The sequence below is a fragment of the Asterias amurensis genome, chromosome 13 (assembly GCF_032118995.1).
Source record: "Asterias amurensis chromosome 13, ASM3211899v1".
Classification (NCBI taxonomy): Eukaryota; Metazoa; Echinodermata; class Asteroidea; order Forcipulatida; family Asteriidae; genus Asterias; species Asterias amurensis.
In genome coordinates, this window is record NC_092660.1 from 11244177 (window position 1) to 11261853 (window position 17677).

The 17677-nt window shown below is 38.9% G+C and overlaps 1 protein-coding gene and 1 long non-coding RNA gene across 4 annotated transcripts in view; one reads left to right on the plus strand and one right to left on the minus strand.

Annotated features, from left to right (window-relative positions):
* The window catches only part of LOC139945738 (uncharacterized), a 37626-nt gene extending 31338 nt beyond the window's left edge, over nt 1-6288 (plus strand). The window contains exons 4-5 of the long non-coding RNA XR_011787171.1: nt 1859-2095; nt 6162-6288. This is a non-coding gene — a long non-coding RNA (uncharacterized lncRNA). The remainder of the gene's footprint in view (nt 1-1858; nt 2096-6161) is intronic.
* Nucleotides 1-17677, minus strand: part of LOC139945733 (low-density lipoprotein receptor-related protein 2-like) — a 56313-nt gene that overhangs the window by 29746 nt on the left and 8890 nt on the right. For 2 of the 3 annotated variants that reach the window (XM_071943109.1, XM_071943110.1), the window contains 13 exons: nt 16934-17056; nt 14900-15022; nt 13463-13594; nt 12753-12884; nt 11155-11394; nt 9284-9361; nt 7534-7702; nt 6203-6421; nt 4965-5217; nt 4442-4583; nt 3515-3694; nt 1889-2076; nt 1025-1262 (listed from right to left, as the gene is read on the minus strand). In XM_071943109.1, coding sequence (XP_071799210.1) covers nt 1025-1262; nt 1889-2076; nt 3515-3694; nt 4442-4583; nt 4965-5217; nt 6203-6421; nt 7534-7702; nt 9284-9361; nt 11155-11394; nt 12753-12884; nt 13463-13594; nt 14900-15022; nt 16934-17056 — 2217 coding nt within the window. The remainder of the gene's footprint in view (nt 1-1024; nt 1263-1888; nt 2077-3514; nt 3695-4441; nt 4584-4964; nt 5218-6202; nt 6422-7533; nt 7703-9283; nt 9362-11154; nt 11395-12752; nt 12885-13462; nt 13595-14899; nt 15023-16933; nt 17057-17677) is intronic. The other variant, XM_071943111.1, reaches the window with a different exon arrangement.

Below are 17677 nucleotides of genomic sequence, written 5' to 3' on the forward strand. Positions count from 1 at the left end.
GTTGGTCTTTGAAAAGCGTTTGTAACCGTTTGTTATAAAATGCATATGATTAGAAAGGTATTTTTAAAGTAGGTTATAATGATCCTCTTCTGTTACCTCATCGACGAAAACGGTCGGCCATTTATGGGAGTCAAATTTTTGACTCCCATAAATGGCCGACCGTGTTAGTTTGCAAAGTAAAAGGAAAATCACGCAATTTCGAGGTAAATTTGTGTGGATCATTGTATTCTACTTTTAAAACATCTTTCTAACCATATGCATTTTATAACAAACGATTACAAACGCTTTTCAAAGACCAACTCGACATGTTTCTTTAAACTGAGTAACAATGAGAGACAATGGTGGCAGCCTGTTGATTTTTTTATGTATAACAGAGAATCACAGAATCAGAGATTACTCAACATTTTCCAGAAAACAGATACTGGGTGAGTTCGATTAGCTTCCCCGGGTCAACCCCCGGCTCACACACGGATCAGCCCCCAGTGCCCTGCTTGTGGAACGGGTCACTTGGGGCTATGGCCCGAGGTGTGTGATGTCACCACGTGAGGGCGAGTGTGATCGTTCGATTAGCTCTTGTCAGGGACTCAACCGAAGTCGACACGGGGAAGCTAATCGAACCCACCCATTAAGAGCATGAACCAGTACCTTCTCTCCCTTTTGAAATGATGCATAGCATGCAGGGTAAGTGCATGCCAGTGAACGCTACACATGTGAATTTATTTTTTGCCATCTGACTAACATTGACAAAATTTATTTAGGAGACATGCGCCTTTTGGCGAGTTATTTTTTTAACTTTTATGCTCTTCTGGGCACCCCACTGTTGTTTTACTTTGTTTTCTTAAATGTTTTTAATGTATGTACATGTGCTTGTAAATGTGATTGCCCTAATAAATATTATTATATTATTAAATTATGAAGACTATAGTGGTTGCCCAAATTTAAGAAAGCCAAGGTACAATGTAAATGGATAGATTGTGAAAAGTGCAAAAGGTTGGAATCTACTTTGAACTTTTTTATCACGTACCACATCCAATTTCATCTTCATACTCGGGACAATCCCCTGTTTCCCCATCACAGCGCTGCCATTTAGGTATGCAGTGGCCATTATTACACCGATAACCCCAGTCACCGCATCCACCAACACAGTGGTCTTCATCAGACCCATCTTTACAATGCTGGTGTCCGTCGCATGCTGCGGAGAGCAAGATGCATTCTCCACTCTCACGGCACTGGAACGCTCTACGACCGCATTCTGATTGAGCCTGGAACAAAACAAATCCAGCAATACTTTTCTACAAGCTGATAAGCAATGAGTGTCCATTTATTACATTTCTGATGTTCCTCGACTTCCAACCAACAGTTTGAACTGAAACATTGAGGTCTACACTCTAAGCCCAATTTTGTTAAGCATTGCCTGGGCCCAATTTCATAGAGCTACTTAAAAGCACACATGTAGCTAAGCATATCAAAATCATGCTAAGCAGAATAAGGTAATTGGACCTTTGTGACTGTGTCCTGCTTATTTTTGATATGCAAGACATTTTTAACAATATTATGTGCTTAAGCAGCTCTACAAAATTGGCTCCAGCTGTAGAGAGGACTGTGCTTTTTTCAATAGCAGAGTCTTTCTCAAAGGCTCTGCTCGAATGCTCTGCTAAGGTCGAAAACGCAGGCCACTTACTTTTTTCCCAGCATTTTTACTGTAGGTCCTTTTGGTTGATAAGCAGTTTGCAACAGCTAAATACTGTGTGTTTTCAAATGCAAAAGTAATCAAATAAACACAAGACAAAACATGTAGCCTACTAATCACACAGTCAAAGATGATTAATTTTGTGTTCTTTTTTTTATATTTTTACAGGAAGACCTCTACTCAACAATATAGTCTAACCTTGCAACTAATCTCGTCTGGTTGTAAAAGACTTCCGTCCTGGCAGACACAAGTGGAGTTATTGCTTTCAGTGAGGCGAGCCTTGTCTCCCGGACAGGAGCATCTAAACCCAGCAGGATCCACTGATCTTGGGACCTCGAGGCAGATATGGGAGCAGATACGTCCAGCTTCTTCACAGGCATTCGGCGCTAAAAGAAATGGTGAATGGTAGGTTTCAATTTGGTCGAAGTTGAAAGGAGTTTGGATTCTATAAATGATGTCGTAAGTCTAAAATGGCCATTGGTAATGATCTTTTCATTTCAGATAAGTTTATTTCATGTCAACATTAATCAATACATTGTGATAATATTGTTCAGAAAACATATATTCATAAATACCTCAGACAGTTTCGCTATTCCTATTGGTGGAGAGCGTGTCACTTGAGTGTGTATAAACCTTTGTTTATGACCGATAAAAAGTGTTAGTTCATGGGCATGACACGCGACCATGCACCTATTCTTATAAGACAGTTTTCATTCCTATTGGTCAAGAGCAACGGCTGCAACAGTTGTGCCATATCACGTGATACGTGCGACGCACACAGCATTCCCTTATAAGGAGTTGTTTACCCGAGGGCGGCGAAGGGCTTTACCATTTCATAGCTGGAGGGGTGTTTAGGAATCATTTAACAATTATAATTTTTGCATTTATTTTACTTTACTTTTTGACCAAAAAGTGATGCTGTTTTTGACCAAAAAGGTATTTATGAACGGGAATCAAAGTGTGTTGAATCGGTTTTCAACTAGTGGTTTAAACCCGCCGAGGCCTGGATCTTTATAATTTACCTCGACTTCGTCTTCGGATTAAACCACTAGTTGAAAACCTCTTCACCACACATTGATTCCCATAATAACTTTTACAAATGAAAACTTGATTCAGTTTATGAACAATAAATAGGCAATAGTTTGACATTGACATGTAGGAAAGAGGAGAAGCAAATGCTTTTTGTTCTCCTTCCCTAAAGACAAAAATGAGTAAACAAATAAGTACACACACAAAAAAAGGACATGGACATTATGCATGAGTGAGACTGGGCAATAGATAAACAAATTAGGTGTATTCAAATAAAAGAGATTTTAAAGGAACATTACAGAATTGGTTTTGCTAGCAAAAAAGCTGCTCGCATTGTAAGCACTTTATGTAATCCACCATATACATGTACATAAACTTCGGTAGTCTAGGTAACCTCGGTAGTCTAGTTGGTAAGACACTGCTCTAGAATTGCAAGGGTCGTGGGTTCGAATCCCACCCGAGTAAATATGCCTGTGATATTTTGTTCACATGACTCGGGGGGGAAAGTACTGAATATCACAATAACATACATCGGTGTATGGGTAAAAAAACAAAAAAGTGAATATTCTTTATCCATGATGCAAATTTAACATCCATTAAATTCTGGGCCAGTTGGTCTTGTGTTTTTTCCCCCCAAATTCGGGGCTCTTCAATGCCTTTCTGCACAACTCTGCCGTGCGTGCCAACAATACGTGCACGCATGTCGGACCTTAGTGTCAGACCTTAGTTGCGTTGTGATTGGTCAATACGCAATGGGGCGGAGCTTAATGGATCAGTCTATTCTTGTATTCCTACCTTCACACCTAACTCCATCCTTCATGAGCAATCCTCTATTCTCGCATAGACAGGTTTCTCCGTCGGATGCAAGCGTTGTACCCGTTGGGCAGGCACATACAAACCCCTGTTGGTTACTCAGGGACCTCAAGCATAGATGGGAACATGGATTACCAGCGCTTTCACATAAATTAATTAAATCTGTACGAGAATAAAGAGACAAATAATAATTTACAAATATTTGAAGCCAAATTTTAAAACACTCTAAAAACTAGAATTTTGTTTTTCTTTGTACAAACTTGAATCAATGCACTGCTAAAAATGGTATTCTTGAAACAAGAAAAACATCTTATTTTAAGAAAATTATTCTTGTGTCACTCCCTAGAAAATATTTTCTAGGGAGTGACACAAGAAGATTTTCTCAAAATAGGATGTTTTTCTTGTTTCAAGATAACCATTTTTAGCAGTGTGCAAATTTACCCCGTCAGTTTCCCTTGTGGTTTATTATTTGATCTAATAAAGGGTCTCGCTTTTTGTAAGACACAAAACACAACATTCACAGATTTACATTCAACTCACATGGTTTGAAGATAAAGATGGTAGAAAGCTTCTCTTAAAATAGGAAAACTGAGGTGCTGTAATTTTTGAGACATGAGTAAAACAAGTCATAAAAACATTTTTCGTCTCAGTGAGACAAATATTATTTAAGCATGTAAAACGTAGTTTCCTGACATTGTTTCACTCATTTCTCAAAAGGTACAGCACCTCAGCAAGTAATATTTTAAGGGCACCCTTCTACTATCATTATCGGCACTTACTGTGTAAGTTTAATGTAAATCTGTGGGTTTTTTCCTACACAAAGTACCCCAATCCGAAATGAAAAGTCGCATGCCCTTATGGTGATCCCCTTAAGTGAACTTTGAAATCACGATTTGAGTCGAGACGTACCTAAATGCGGAATGTGTTGGTCCATCAATGCCAAACCATTTGGAGCGTTTATGTCATCTAAAATGTCCTCCATTCGTTCTCCATTGTATTTATTTGCAGTTGACACTGCGTCAGTCTCCCAGTCAGTCCAGTACACATTGGCCTAGGCAGGGGAAAAAATGTACTTTTTTAAAAATGCGCACCATGTTTCTTAGGCTCATCCTACTGCTTCCCTGGTGTTGCATCGTAAACTTTGGTGTGATTCCTGGCTTAATGACAGTCAAAGTTGTATGGCTTTTGACCGGCACACCTGAACTGAACCCTGACAAATAGGGAGTTTGCTAACATTGGCCCAGATAGCCCAGTTGGTAGACCTAGAGTCGGCACGTTAATTGGGAGATAGTTGGTCTAGTAAAATTTCCATTGTTTTTTTATCAACCCCAAATACTATAAATACTAATAATGTAATTTTTTTCGCAGCTGGATTGGTACCTGTAACCTTTGGCTTACAAGTGGTCTTTATCCTAGAATTCTGATTATATACCTGATGTACGATGATATCAAAAGGATGTCTAATATTTGTGTCGAGGATAACATGTCGATTATTCCCATCAATATCTGAGGACTCGATTCGACGCAGCTTAGCATCTATCCAGAAGATTCGTTGCTCATCATAGTCGAGAGCTATACCATTAGGCCATATGATATCTTCAGTTACTATGGTAACCGCATCTTGACCATCGAGACCAGCTCGTCCAATGTGAGGTGTTGAACCCCAGTCTGTCCAAAACATGTACCTGAAGGAGTAAAAACAGGGTATTTTTACAGCTAATTCAGGAAAAGACAAATGATAGTCCCTATGGTTTGGTATGACTTGCATTATGCGTTGACTTAATGATTTGGTTATATTAATAATAATGGTAATATTAATAGTGGCTTCAAAAGTGGCTTCAACATTCAGTATTTTTCCTGCAAGGTATGTTGGACTACGTTTAAACTATGAGACCAACTCCTCTTATAGCACCGTGTAAAGTTTAACAAGGTGTTGTTATAATAGATGTTAAATTTGCATCGGGGATAAAGAATATTAATTTTGGTTTTTACCCATACACCGATGTGTGTTAGCACTGTATACTCAGTACTTTCCCGAGTCCTGTGAAAAAATATCACAGGCATGTTACTCCATTGTTACATCGTTGTTATGCAGCCAATCAAACTAGGAGCACCAGGTCGAACCCGACCACCACCTTCTCTTTACGATCAGTGCACTGGCATATTTTACTTGTGTTAAACAATACACAGGACCGACGGCTGTGTGTCCCATCCGAAGGACAAAGCATCATAGTTAAAATTGTTTTGTTTAAGGACACAGGTGTCAGGACTGGAACTCCAACCAGCACTCAGATGATCAGAAACACCAAGGCCCAATTTGATAGAGCTGAGCACCAAAATTTGCTTTTGCATGAAATTTCTTCCTTTATCAAAACAGGATTACCAACCAAATTTATATTTGTTACATATTGCTTGTTACTGGTATTAAGCTGTTGTTTTGCTTATTTATCCTGAAAATCCTGTTGGAATTTGGTTGGTAATCCTGTTTTTATCAAGGCAAAAATTTCATGCGTAGCAAAGTTTTGTGCTTAGCAGCTCTATGAAATTGGGCCCTGATCTTGAGTGCCGTACTCTTAACTGCTACTATGACACGCCACAGCAGTAAAACCAATAAAACTGGTTTCTTTAGATGGGTCAGGAGTTTGCAGGATGGCATGCACCAAATATTACCCTTCAGCTGGATCTACCACAATTCCTCGAGGCTCTTCTAGATTCTCATTGATGAGCGTCTTCTTGAAACTGCCGTCCCATCTAGCAACATTGATGGTATCATCACCTGTGTCAGTCCAGTAGAGGTTTCGGTAGACCCAGTCGTATGCTACGCCGTTCGATATAGTATCTGTAACAACTACTTGGGTGTGGACTGATGAGCCATTAGAGAAGCTGAGTCTGCACCACAAATCAAAGATAAGATGATTTATAAAACCAAGACTCAATAGATCCTTCCCATGAAATACGTTAATTGAACATACCACATGCGCTACATTTTGGTTGGCAAAATGAGGGAACATCGCGCTGTTTTGTATATATGGCTAATGGGTGTGGGATGCAGACGCAACTGTGTGTCTGCTTAGTGCACATCTCTAATGCGTTTGCCAACCAATAGGGTATAACTATACGCATATGTGAATGTAATTAGCATAGTTTTCATGGAAAGGGTTCGTTTCACAAAGTACCAACATGAGATGTCAAATCATCACAGTGATTTTTGTTTTGTTGTCACATCATGTTTTGTAAACATTTAAATTTTAAGGTCAATCTATGCTCTTTGTGAAATCGGCCCAAGACTGTTTAACCTGCATGTTGTTCCTATTTGAAAAAGCACTAAGACATTATGCTGTTCAAAAAAAGGTCATGAGTTAAGCTTTGTACATCGTTTTTCTTCTGTTAATGATAAAAGTCTTGTAAAAATAATTTCTTGTGCAAGATAATTATTAAGCTAAAGATATTTCCAGAACTCATTGCAAGATTTAAAGCTTTGCATGTTGAAAGAACAATTTTGGAATGAAGGTGTTTGTACAGTAGTGACACTATGTACTTTTATCTCAAAGTACAAAAGGTTGGAGTCTCAAATTTTCCAAGTTTTTTTGGGAGTAGCCAAAGTTTTGACTGAAAGATGTTTGAAGCTTTGCATGGTGTGAACATTAAGATGTAACTACAAGCAGTAAACTTTAAGTTTCAGCCATGTGAAAATCTCTTTTGGGAGGAGTTTTGTTTGTGCATGTCTTCAACTCTTCTTGAAATGAGGAGAGAATCTGTTTGGAACGTCAAAACCACACCGTCTCTTTTTAGAGCCAGCACTCCTCCCATAAGGGACTTTACAAAATTGTTGTACATACAGGTTGACTATTTTTGTAGTTTCTGAAGTCGTGACTATTTTATTTTATTGAATGCAACCTTGTCAAGCTGAGAAATGTCTTTGAGGCAATTCCTAAAGATCTTTGAAGAGTGTTGGAGCTAAGTCACATATTATGCACGAAAAAATGAACATTGAAAATGACCTGCTTATGTTTTGAGTTCCGACATCAGTCAAATAAACAGCATCCATACTAGGGTCGTAGCTAATGGCAACAGCTGTATTCAGCCCCCGTGCTACAAGCTCCGTTGTCGCAGAGAAAACGTTCAGTTTTCTGATTGTGGTACGGTCTACTAGAAGGAGCTTAGGTGGTACTGGGTATGAAAAAAACACACATTATATGACTTATGGGGGCACTCTGTTGGTGCAGATAATGCCTGGGCAAAGGCTGTCTGACGATTGTGCACACTCATCAATATCTAGATCGGTTAAAAATCAGACATGAAGTATGAAGTATGTATGTGAATTTTATGATTTATGTTTAAGGCTTTAAATAGTCACGACAACTTAACTGTTTTGGACCAAAAAAGTTCTGTTATAGTCAGAGTGAAATACATTTACGTTCGTCTGCAAGGCTTCACTTTGGATATTTCATGGTTGAAGTCCCAAACACATTTGTCCGTGTGTGTAAACCACAAATAACGATCCTTGATATTTCCTTTATGAATATTATAATATTGAAATATTGACTGCTATGAGGGGGACAGCCCTCGGTGATGTCAAAACCGTGACTATCCCCCGGGCATAGCCACTATATGACGTCATATTGATAGAAAAAGGGGGCATAGCTAATTCCATGACTTCATTTTTAACCGATCAGATTAGAAGATTCTATGCATGAGGTATGAATAATAGTTATTATAAACTTCTGGTAATGAAACCAATAATAGCTTACATTCTTAAATATTTATGTAATTTTTATATCGTAATTTTATCATGTGATTTTTCTGTTTACTTTTAACATGTTAGTTTGTTCACAGGGCCCAAATGGAAACCAGTTTTTTTTGTTTACTGATTTGGCTCACCCTGGGTAAATAAAGGAAATAAATAAATAAATAAATAAATAAATAAATAAATAAATAAATAAATAAATAAATAAATAAATAAATAAATAAATAAATAAATAAATAAATAAATAAATAAATAAATAAATAAATAAATAGCTCATAAGTGAATGTAATTATTGAAGTTCACAAGCCTGAGAAAACCTGTAAACAGGGTGCACGCTATGTAAAAGATGTTTTCTTGGCACTATACCAATCCTAGTATACACGACCTAGAGCTTCATGTCCCATCCGGAGGAAACACAGTACTTGTTAAGTGTTTTTCTGAAGGACAAGTGTTCAGAATGGGACTCTAACCCACATCAAAAGCTCTATGGTGCTCTTTACTAACTTCCCACGACACACCACAAACCTTTATCAAACTATCACCAATACCAGAGTACTATCAGTACTAAACTGCAAAAGCAAAAAACATAGATATACTGATAATCGATATGCTAAATAGCAGGCAGACTAATTGTTTCCCCAGCATGACATATTGGTTCGAGGTGGGTGGGGGCATGTTCACATCCTCTCTGAGTATGGACAGTCTCCTGACGATGACTAGAGCAAGCTAGTAGAGACGTTGAGACCAATTCAAGAACTGACTCCGCGGTAGTACAGTTAATTACGATCCTATAAGCTAAAGTAGTAGTCCCAGCCTATTTTTATACCATCAACAGTTCTTTTCAGAACTGAGAAGTCTCCCGAACACCCGAACAATCTACTCTGCGGTAGTAGAATGAAGCAAGACAGTTCTCTAAGAACAAACTCTACCAGGCAAAGTAGATACACACATGGTGTTACCGCAAACCAAATATATATGGACTGATGCGCTTCTACTTCACTCACCATGGTCACAGTAATAGCCTTTGGGGACACTGATGCACTGTCTGCTTCCACAACCTCCATTGTCATCACTACACGCCTCTGTGAAAAAAAGGAGACTCAAAAAGTTACACCAGGACTGCGTTTTAAGCTGGTGAGCATTGCAAACTTTGGCAGCTTTGCATTCAAATTTTGATTACAAGAATAAAAAAGGAGACCCAAAAAGTTACATCAGGGCTGCGTTTTAAGATGGTGAGCATTACAAACTTTGGCTGCTTTGCATTCAAATTTTGATTACAAGAATAAAAAAGGAGACCCAAAAAGTTACATCTGGGCTGCGTTTTAAGATGGTGAGCATTACAAACTTTGGCTGCTTTGCATTCAAATTTTGATGACAAGAATAAAAAAAGAGATCCCAAAAATTACATCAGGGGTGCGTTTCATGCAGGTGAGCATTGCAAACTTTGGGCATCAGTTGCATTTGCAAATAATGAACGTATGAATAATTTTTGTGTTTATATGCCAGTCCATCGAAGACTCCCGGCACTACCCTTTTTGTACTCCTGAGTGGAACGAAGCAAGTATATAAGACAAAGTGCCTTGGTTGAGGACAAAAGGATTCAAACCAACATTCTGTAAATAACAGAACTGGGATTCACTGTCGAAGACTGCTAAGCCTTGACCCTCAACACACATGGTTTTCCTTTTACTTTGCAGCTAAAAGGGTTGCATTATGTGGAGTACAAAATTTGACTCCACAAATTGGCTTGCAGTGTTATTTCATGACGTATAAGGCAATTTCGAGGCTTATTAATTAGTGTGGATCATTATATTTTACCTTTAAAGGGAGTGGACACTTCTGGTAACTTCTCAAAATAATTATCATCATAAAACCTTTCTTGATTACAAGTAATGGGGAGAGGTTGATAGTAAAAAACATTGTGAGAAACAGCTCCCTCTTAAGTGACGTAGTTTTTGAGAAAGAAGTAATTTTCTCACGAATTTGATTTCGAGACCCCAAGTTTAGAATTTGAGGTCTCGAATTCAAGCATCAGAAAGCACACAACTTCGGGTGACAAGGATGTTTTTTTTCTTTCATTATTATCTCGCAACTTCGACGACCGATTGAGCTCAAATTTTTACAGCCACTACCAATAGTGTCCACTGTCTTTAAAACTACTTTATAATCATATGCATTTCATAACAAACACTTTTCAAATACCAACTTGCCCACAGTCCGAAGCATTGTGCCACTTTAACCACCAGGGCTCAATTTCAGGCTCGACTTAATGTTAGCACAGAATCAGCGCTTACGGAAGCAGGGAATTATGTGCTTACGGCAAGCATATTTCACGGGTTGGAGGTGAATTTTGGCTTCTGTGCGACTGCCTGCATACTCTACAGTACTAGGCATTCTACGCTTACAAGGCTGCGCAGAAATTTGGTCTCTTGCACGTCAAGTGGGGAATCTTGATCGTAAGCACAGAATTTGGCGGTGAGCAGCGGGCCCAGAACTTGAATTTGATGCTCTCAACCACTCGGCCATATTACACCCTTTAGAATAGACACTGCAAACCTTTGAAATACTGCTTCTATCTTTGACCAAAAACAAAATCGAGGTCAATTTGTCCGTTGATACTTTATTTATCCACTTCTTCTGTTGTCATTTCCTGTCACCTAAAACTAACATTTTAATAATTTGGTTGTATCTGCAGTTTTCACTTACGAGCACTGCACTCCGTTTCGTCTACACCTTTTCTCAGCTAACATACATTTTCGTTTATCTATAATCTCTACAACTTATCTACATTTTTTTGTACAGCTTCACTACTTTTATCATCATTCCTGTTCACCTTAAAATAGTCAAATTCTTATCATCTGCAGTCTTGACTTACGAGCAGTGCACTTGGTTTCGTCTTCACCGCCTTGACAGTCAGAAGTGCCGTCACAAAGCTGAGAGGTCAAGATGCAAGTGGATTGATTAGGACACTGGAAGCGGTTTCGCGCTGTACAAACACCAGAGCAGTCTTTCTCATCGGAGTTTCCAGGGCAGTCTTGAACACCGTTGCAGCGAACTGAAGACGGCTTGCAGGATCCATCATCACAGGTAAACTCATCATCAGAACATGTTTGGTCTGTAATCCAAGGTGAAATAAAAATGCTATTTTAGGGTGCTTTGGATTTAGCTTCCCAGGGTTGGCCCCGATCTGCCCCCGGTATGTTCGAATAGCTTTGACGTCATTCCAGGGGCTCATTCTGGTCAGCCCCAAGTGCCCTGCTTGTGGAACGGGTCGTTTGGGGCTGGCCCGAGGTGCAGGACGTCACCACAAGATGAGTGATCGTTCAATTAGCTCTTGTCAGGGGCTCGAATGAGCACCGCAGGGTCGACACAGGAAAGCTAATCGAATGTTTTTATAGATCACAAATCCTAGATAGCTAGATCAAGACGCTTAACAACATTATTATCCCTTTTAATTGGGCATACTGAGTTAATTAAAAACGATTTATCTTTGGTTTTATAAGATGTCAAAGCAGACGCGACTCCATTACTCTAACATCCGGTTTATTCACAGATGCTTGTCGTGTTCATTGGTCACCATGTGTTTACCTATGATGATCAATTGGTCTTTTTTATTCTGTCCACAAAACGGCGTTAAAAGATAAATCCGAAGCGGTCTAAAGATAAACCCCCTAGCTCGACGGTCTAACTTGTATATGGGTTAAATCCGATTCAGTCTAATACTGTATACCGTTGTTCAGACACACCAATTGTTGAACTAGATCGGGATGAACCAAGAGTATAACTAACTTTAGTACCATGACTGTTCAGTCCTCTATGAAGCATCACATCAAATAATTATGTGTGTGAAATTATGTTGAAATTGCTCATAATTTGCCAATAAATTGCACGATTAAGTTGTGTGAATGATTTTGCAACTGATAATGTGTGCCATAGAATCTGATACTACCGGTGTGTCATATATTAAGTCCCTAACAGATATGCAGCGAATCTTGACCGTGAAATATGTAAATTGCATACCTCGCTTGCGTAAAAACTACTCGTTGTCAAAATGAGGGAATATCATGCCTTTTTGTTTTTTGGGGTGATGCTTGCATTACTATACTTACTTTTCAATAGGAGACTTTTGGAACGCTTGGTCGCAGCAGACTTGCCAGGTAAATTCCATTGTTCTCGGTAATGTGCGCATGCTCAGAGCTACGTAAACAATGGAAATTTACCTGGTAGGTCTGCTGCCAGCGTTCCACAGTCTCCCATTAATTATAAAACCAGATAAAACTTACCTCCTGGGCAGGAAGCTTCATCCGAACCATCTTCACAGTCGGTGTCACCTAGCGTTCCAAAGTCTCCCATTATTATAAAACCAGATTAAACTTACCTCCTGGGCAGGAAGCATCATCCGAACCATCTTCACAGTCCGTGTCACCTAGCGTTCCAAAGTCTCCCATTATTATAAAACCAGATTAAACTTACCTCCTGGGCAGGAAGCTTCATCCGAACCATCTTCACAGTCTTCGTCACCGTCACATTGCCACCTTTTGGTTATACATTGATCACTGCATTCAAATTCAGTCTCTGCATTACAGTTGAGTTCAACCCCTACATCTAATAAACATCACATCAAATTAATTAAATTTCTTATTGTATATTTATTGTCCATAACAATTGTACCTGCTGAGTTTTTGCACAAGTTGAGAGAATGATTTTGTGTCATTTATTAGGTCCCCAACAGATATGCAGCTAATCTTGATCATGAAGTATGTAAATGCATACCTCGCTTGCATTCTAAAGGTGTCTAGTGTCTTTAAATGCTTCATGCACAATTAATTATCAGCATAAAACCTTACTTGGTAACGAGTAATGGGGAGAGGTTGATCGTGTAGAATATTGTGAGAAACGGCACCTTCTGAAGTGACATAATTTTTGAGGAAGAAGTAATTTTCCATGAATTGGATTCGAGACCTCAGAATTAGAACTTGAGGTCGGAAAAACAAGCATCTGAAAGCACACAACTTCGTGTGACAGGGTTTTTTTTTTTTTTCATAGTTATCTCCCAACTTTGACGACCAATCAAGCTCAAATTTTCACAGGTTTGTTATTTTATGCATATGTTGAGATACACCAAGTGAGAATGTTGGTCTATGACAATTACCAATAGTGTCCAGTGTCCAGATTAAACTTACCTCCTGGGCAGGAAGCTTCATCCGAACCATCTTCACAGTCTTCGTCACCATCACAGTGCCACATTTTGGTTATACATTGATCACTGCATTCAAATTCAGTCTCTGCATTACAGTTGAGTTCAACCCCTACATCTAGTAAACATCACATCAAATTAATTCAATTCCTTATTGTATATTTGTCCATACAAGTGTACCTGCTGAGTTTGTGCCTAGTGTCATTTGAGATAGATAGAAAAACTGAACTGCAACTATGATACAACATTTTAAAAAAAAGTTAAAAGGACATCATTAAGAGAACAACAATAGTATATACAATAATTATATAAAATACGCAAGCAAAAAGGGGAATAAAAACATACAGCAACCACACACCTTTGACAAGACACACACCACACCAGTGTCAACATGCATGGTGCTATGTAAGTTTTGGTATTGTGATTTTTATTCTTTTTTATTAGTATCACATCAAATATTTGTATCTGTGAAAATTGCTTTGCACAAGTTGGGTGAATGATTTTGCAATCGATAATGTGGGACATATAACCTGATGCTACCAGTGTGTCATTTGTTAGGTTCCCAACAGATATGCAGCGAATCTTGACCGTGAGACATGTAAATTGCATACCTCGCTTGCGTACTAACACTACTGGTTGTCAAAATGAGGGAATATCACGCCTTTTTGTTTTGGGGCTGATGTGATGCTTGCATGCCTTGTCGGTAATTGTGAGACCAGTGATATTTACTAGTCTTGATTGATCAATTCGTTTTTGTATGTTGGTGTGTAATGCACTGGTAGATTTCTCCAACTGAGGGTGTACGTTCTAAGTTGTTGTAGAGCCTGGGGCCGATTTCACAAAGCAATAAAGTTCATCGCAAGACAAATTTTAGGTATCACCATAGTGATTTGTATTGTGACATCACACTTTTCTTAGCAACTACGATTGATTTGCAGTTATGATCAATCTTAGATCTTTGTGAAATTGGCCCCTGATACTACTTGTTTGTCTGTACTTGCTTTTCATTTAAAGGCAGTGGACACTATTGGTAACTACTCAAAATAGTTATCAGCATAAAACCTTACTTGGTAACGCGTAATGGGGAGAGGTTGACAGTATAAAACATTGTGCGAAACGGCTCCCTCTGAAGTGACGTAATTTTTGAGGAAGAAGTAATTTTCCACAAATTGGATTTCGAGACCTCAGAATTAAATTTTGAGGTAGGAAAAACAAGCATCTTAAAGCACACAACTTCGTGTTCGTGTGACTGGGGTGTTTTTTCTTTTATCATTATCTCGCAACTTTGACGACCAATTGAGCTCAAATTTTCGCAGGTTTGTTATTTTATGCATATGTTGAGATACACCAAGTGAGAATGTTGGTCTTTGACAATTACCAATAGTGTCCAGTGTCTTTAACTATAAAACCAGATAGAACATACCTGAACAGGTAGCTTCATCCGAACCATCCTTGCAGTCTTCTTCACCGTCACAATGCCAGTGTTTAGGTATACAGTGATTGTCACTGCATTTGAATTCAGTCTCTGAACAGCTGAGCTCCAATTCTGCAATTGTAAAACCCACATCAAAATATTATGTGCAAGTTTTCAAAAACAGCTGTGCTATTCTCTCTCTCAGTATATAGCTGCCTTTCTTGAGCTATGGCCCTGATCCTCAGTTGGTGTTCTACTCCTCATCTCAGATTCAAAGCTGTTCAACCTGTCTCACCTGTCAGGGAGCCAAACAGTTTGTGTGCTGGCTCCAACTCTTTTATCTCTCTTTCTATCTAGCTGCCTTTCTTGTGCTCTGACCCTGATCCTCAGTTGGTGTTCTACTCCTCATCTCAGATTCAAAGCTGTTCAACCTGTCTCGCCTGTCAGGGAGCCAAACAGTTTGTGTGCTGGCTTCCACTCTTTTATCTCTCTTTCTATGTAGCTGCCTTTCTTGAGCTCTGACCTTGATGATCCTCAGTTGGTGTTTCCTTAACACTCTCTCAGACAGGAAGCTCTTCAACCTGTCTCGCCTGTCAGGGAGCCAAACAGTTTGTGTGCTGGCTACCACTCTTTTATCTCTCTTTCTATGTAGCTGCCTTTCTTGAGCTGTGACCCTGATCCTCAGTTGGTGTTTTCTTCAACACTCTCTCAGACAGAACGCTCTTCAACCTGTATTGCCTGTCAGGGAGTCAAACAGTATTGTGCGGGCTCCTGCTCTACTCTCTTTCTATCAAGCTGCCTTTCTTGAGCTGTAACCCTGATCCTCAGTTGATGGTGTTCTCCTCAACACTCTCTCAGACATAAAGCTCTTCAACCTGTCTGGCCTGTCAGGGAGCCAAACAGTATTTTGCGCAGGCTCCTGCTCTAACTCTCATTCTATCTAGCTGCCTTTCTTGAGCTCTGACCCTGATCCTCAGTTAGTGTTTTCCTCAACACTCTCTCAGACAGAAAGCTCCTCAACCTTGCTGTCATTCCTATCTGGGAGCCAAACAGGATCATGTGCCTTCTCCTGCTCTGGTCCAATTGTATGGGAAAATAGCTGAGGATAACTCGATCATACCCTGCATGTAGCAGGTGCAGTTTCGCCACCACTCACCAACATAGACCGATTCCCCACATGAGAAAATGCCAAAAGTCATGCTCTAACTAGAATGACCCACATATGCATCTCCTTGTTGTTGCAGTACTATTGTGTAGACTCTTTGATACTTCTGTTTGAATCTTGGATTTTAATTTTTTTTTTTCCAAAGGAGAGAAATGGCATCCATACTAATACTTTTGTATTTGAAATTCTACATCAAACTGCACTTTTAATACTTCAGGAATTCTGTTTAATGAGGTACATGTTTACAAACAGATTGAATGTTTTAAAGATTTTTTACTCCTAATGTTATAATTGTGTTTCTAATTTTTTTTAGTTTGTCCATTACTCATGCCATGTTCAGCAGCCTAGAGCATGTCAACAAGATTAAGGTGTTATATAAGTGTTGGTATCATTTATAATATTACTTGTTTTTTCAATTAATTGTAAAATTGAAGTGTCGTGGCTGAGCGGTTAAGAGCACCGAATTCAAACTCTGGTGTTTCTGATCAGCAGAGTGTGGGTTTAAATCCCCAGTCATGAGACTTGTGTCCTTAAGCAAGACACTTAACCATTGCTTCGTCCTTCGGATGGGACGTTAAGCCGTTGGTCTCATGTGTTGTGTAATGCATGTAAAAGAACCCAGTGCACTCATCGAAAAGACCGGGGTTTGCCCCAGTGTTCCTGGCTGTGGCTGCTATATGCGCAGTAGCACTTTGTAAACTCTTAGTTATAAGGTGCTAAATAATTGGGTCTCAGATTTCATCACTGCAATAACCTATCTTTCTGAAAGTTTGTATATATATCCAGCGCCTTCAGTACCTTGTTTGGTAGATACGTGCGCTATATAAGACTTCGATATTATTATTATTATTATTATTATTGTTATTATGAAAACTTACCTGAACATGAAGCTTCATCTGAACCATCCTTACAATCCTCTTCTCCGTCACAACGCCATCGTTTGGTTATACAGCCGTCGCTGCATTCAAACTCGGTCTCTGCATCACAGTTGAGCTCAAGCCCTACATATTATATATCACATGAAATTGTAGCTGTGAAAATTTGAAGCCACTAGACACTATTGGTAATTACTCAAAATAATTGTAAGCATATGGACTTACTTTGTAACAAGCAATGGAGAGCTGTCAACAAACAAGTGCATGAAACATTGTGAGAAATGGCTCTCTATGAAATAACGTAATAAGTTTCCGTTAAAATACTTGAATTTGATTTCGAGGACTCAGAACTATAGATTTTGAGGTCCAGAAATCAAGCATCTGAAAGCACAGGGTGTTTTTTCTTCCATTATTATCTTGCAACTTCAACGACCCGTTGAGTTCAAATTTTCACAGGTTTGTTATTTTGTGCATAATGTTGAAATTAACCAAGTGAGAAGACATGGTCTTTAAAAATAACAAAAGGTGTCCGAAGTCTTTAAATGCTTCATGCACAATTAATTCATATTGTATCTGTTACAAAAGTATTTCCAAAACCTATTTTTTGGATATTTTGATTATTTTACTAACAACACAGGGAATGGGGATCGATATTTACAACAAAACAAAGGTTTAAAACAAAGGTTTTATAAGCTGAAACCCCCCCCCCCCCCGGCGTGTCAGTAATTCAAAACTTTTTTATCTGTT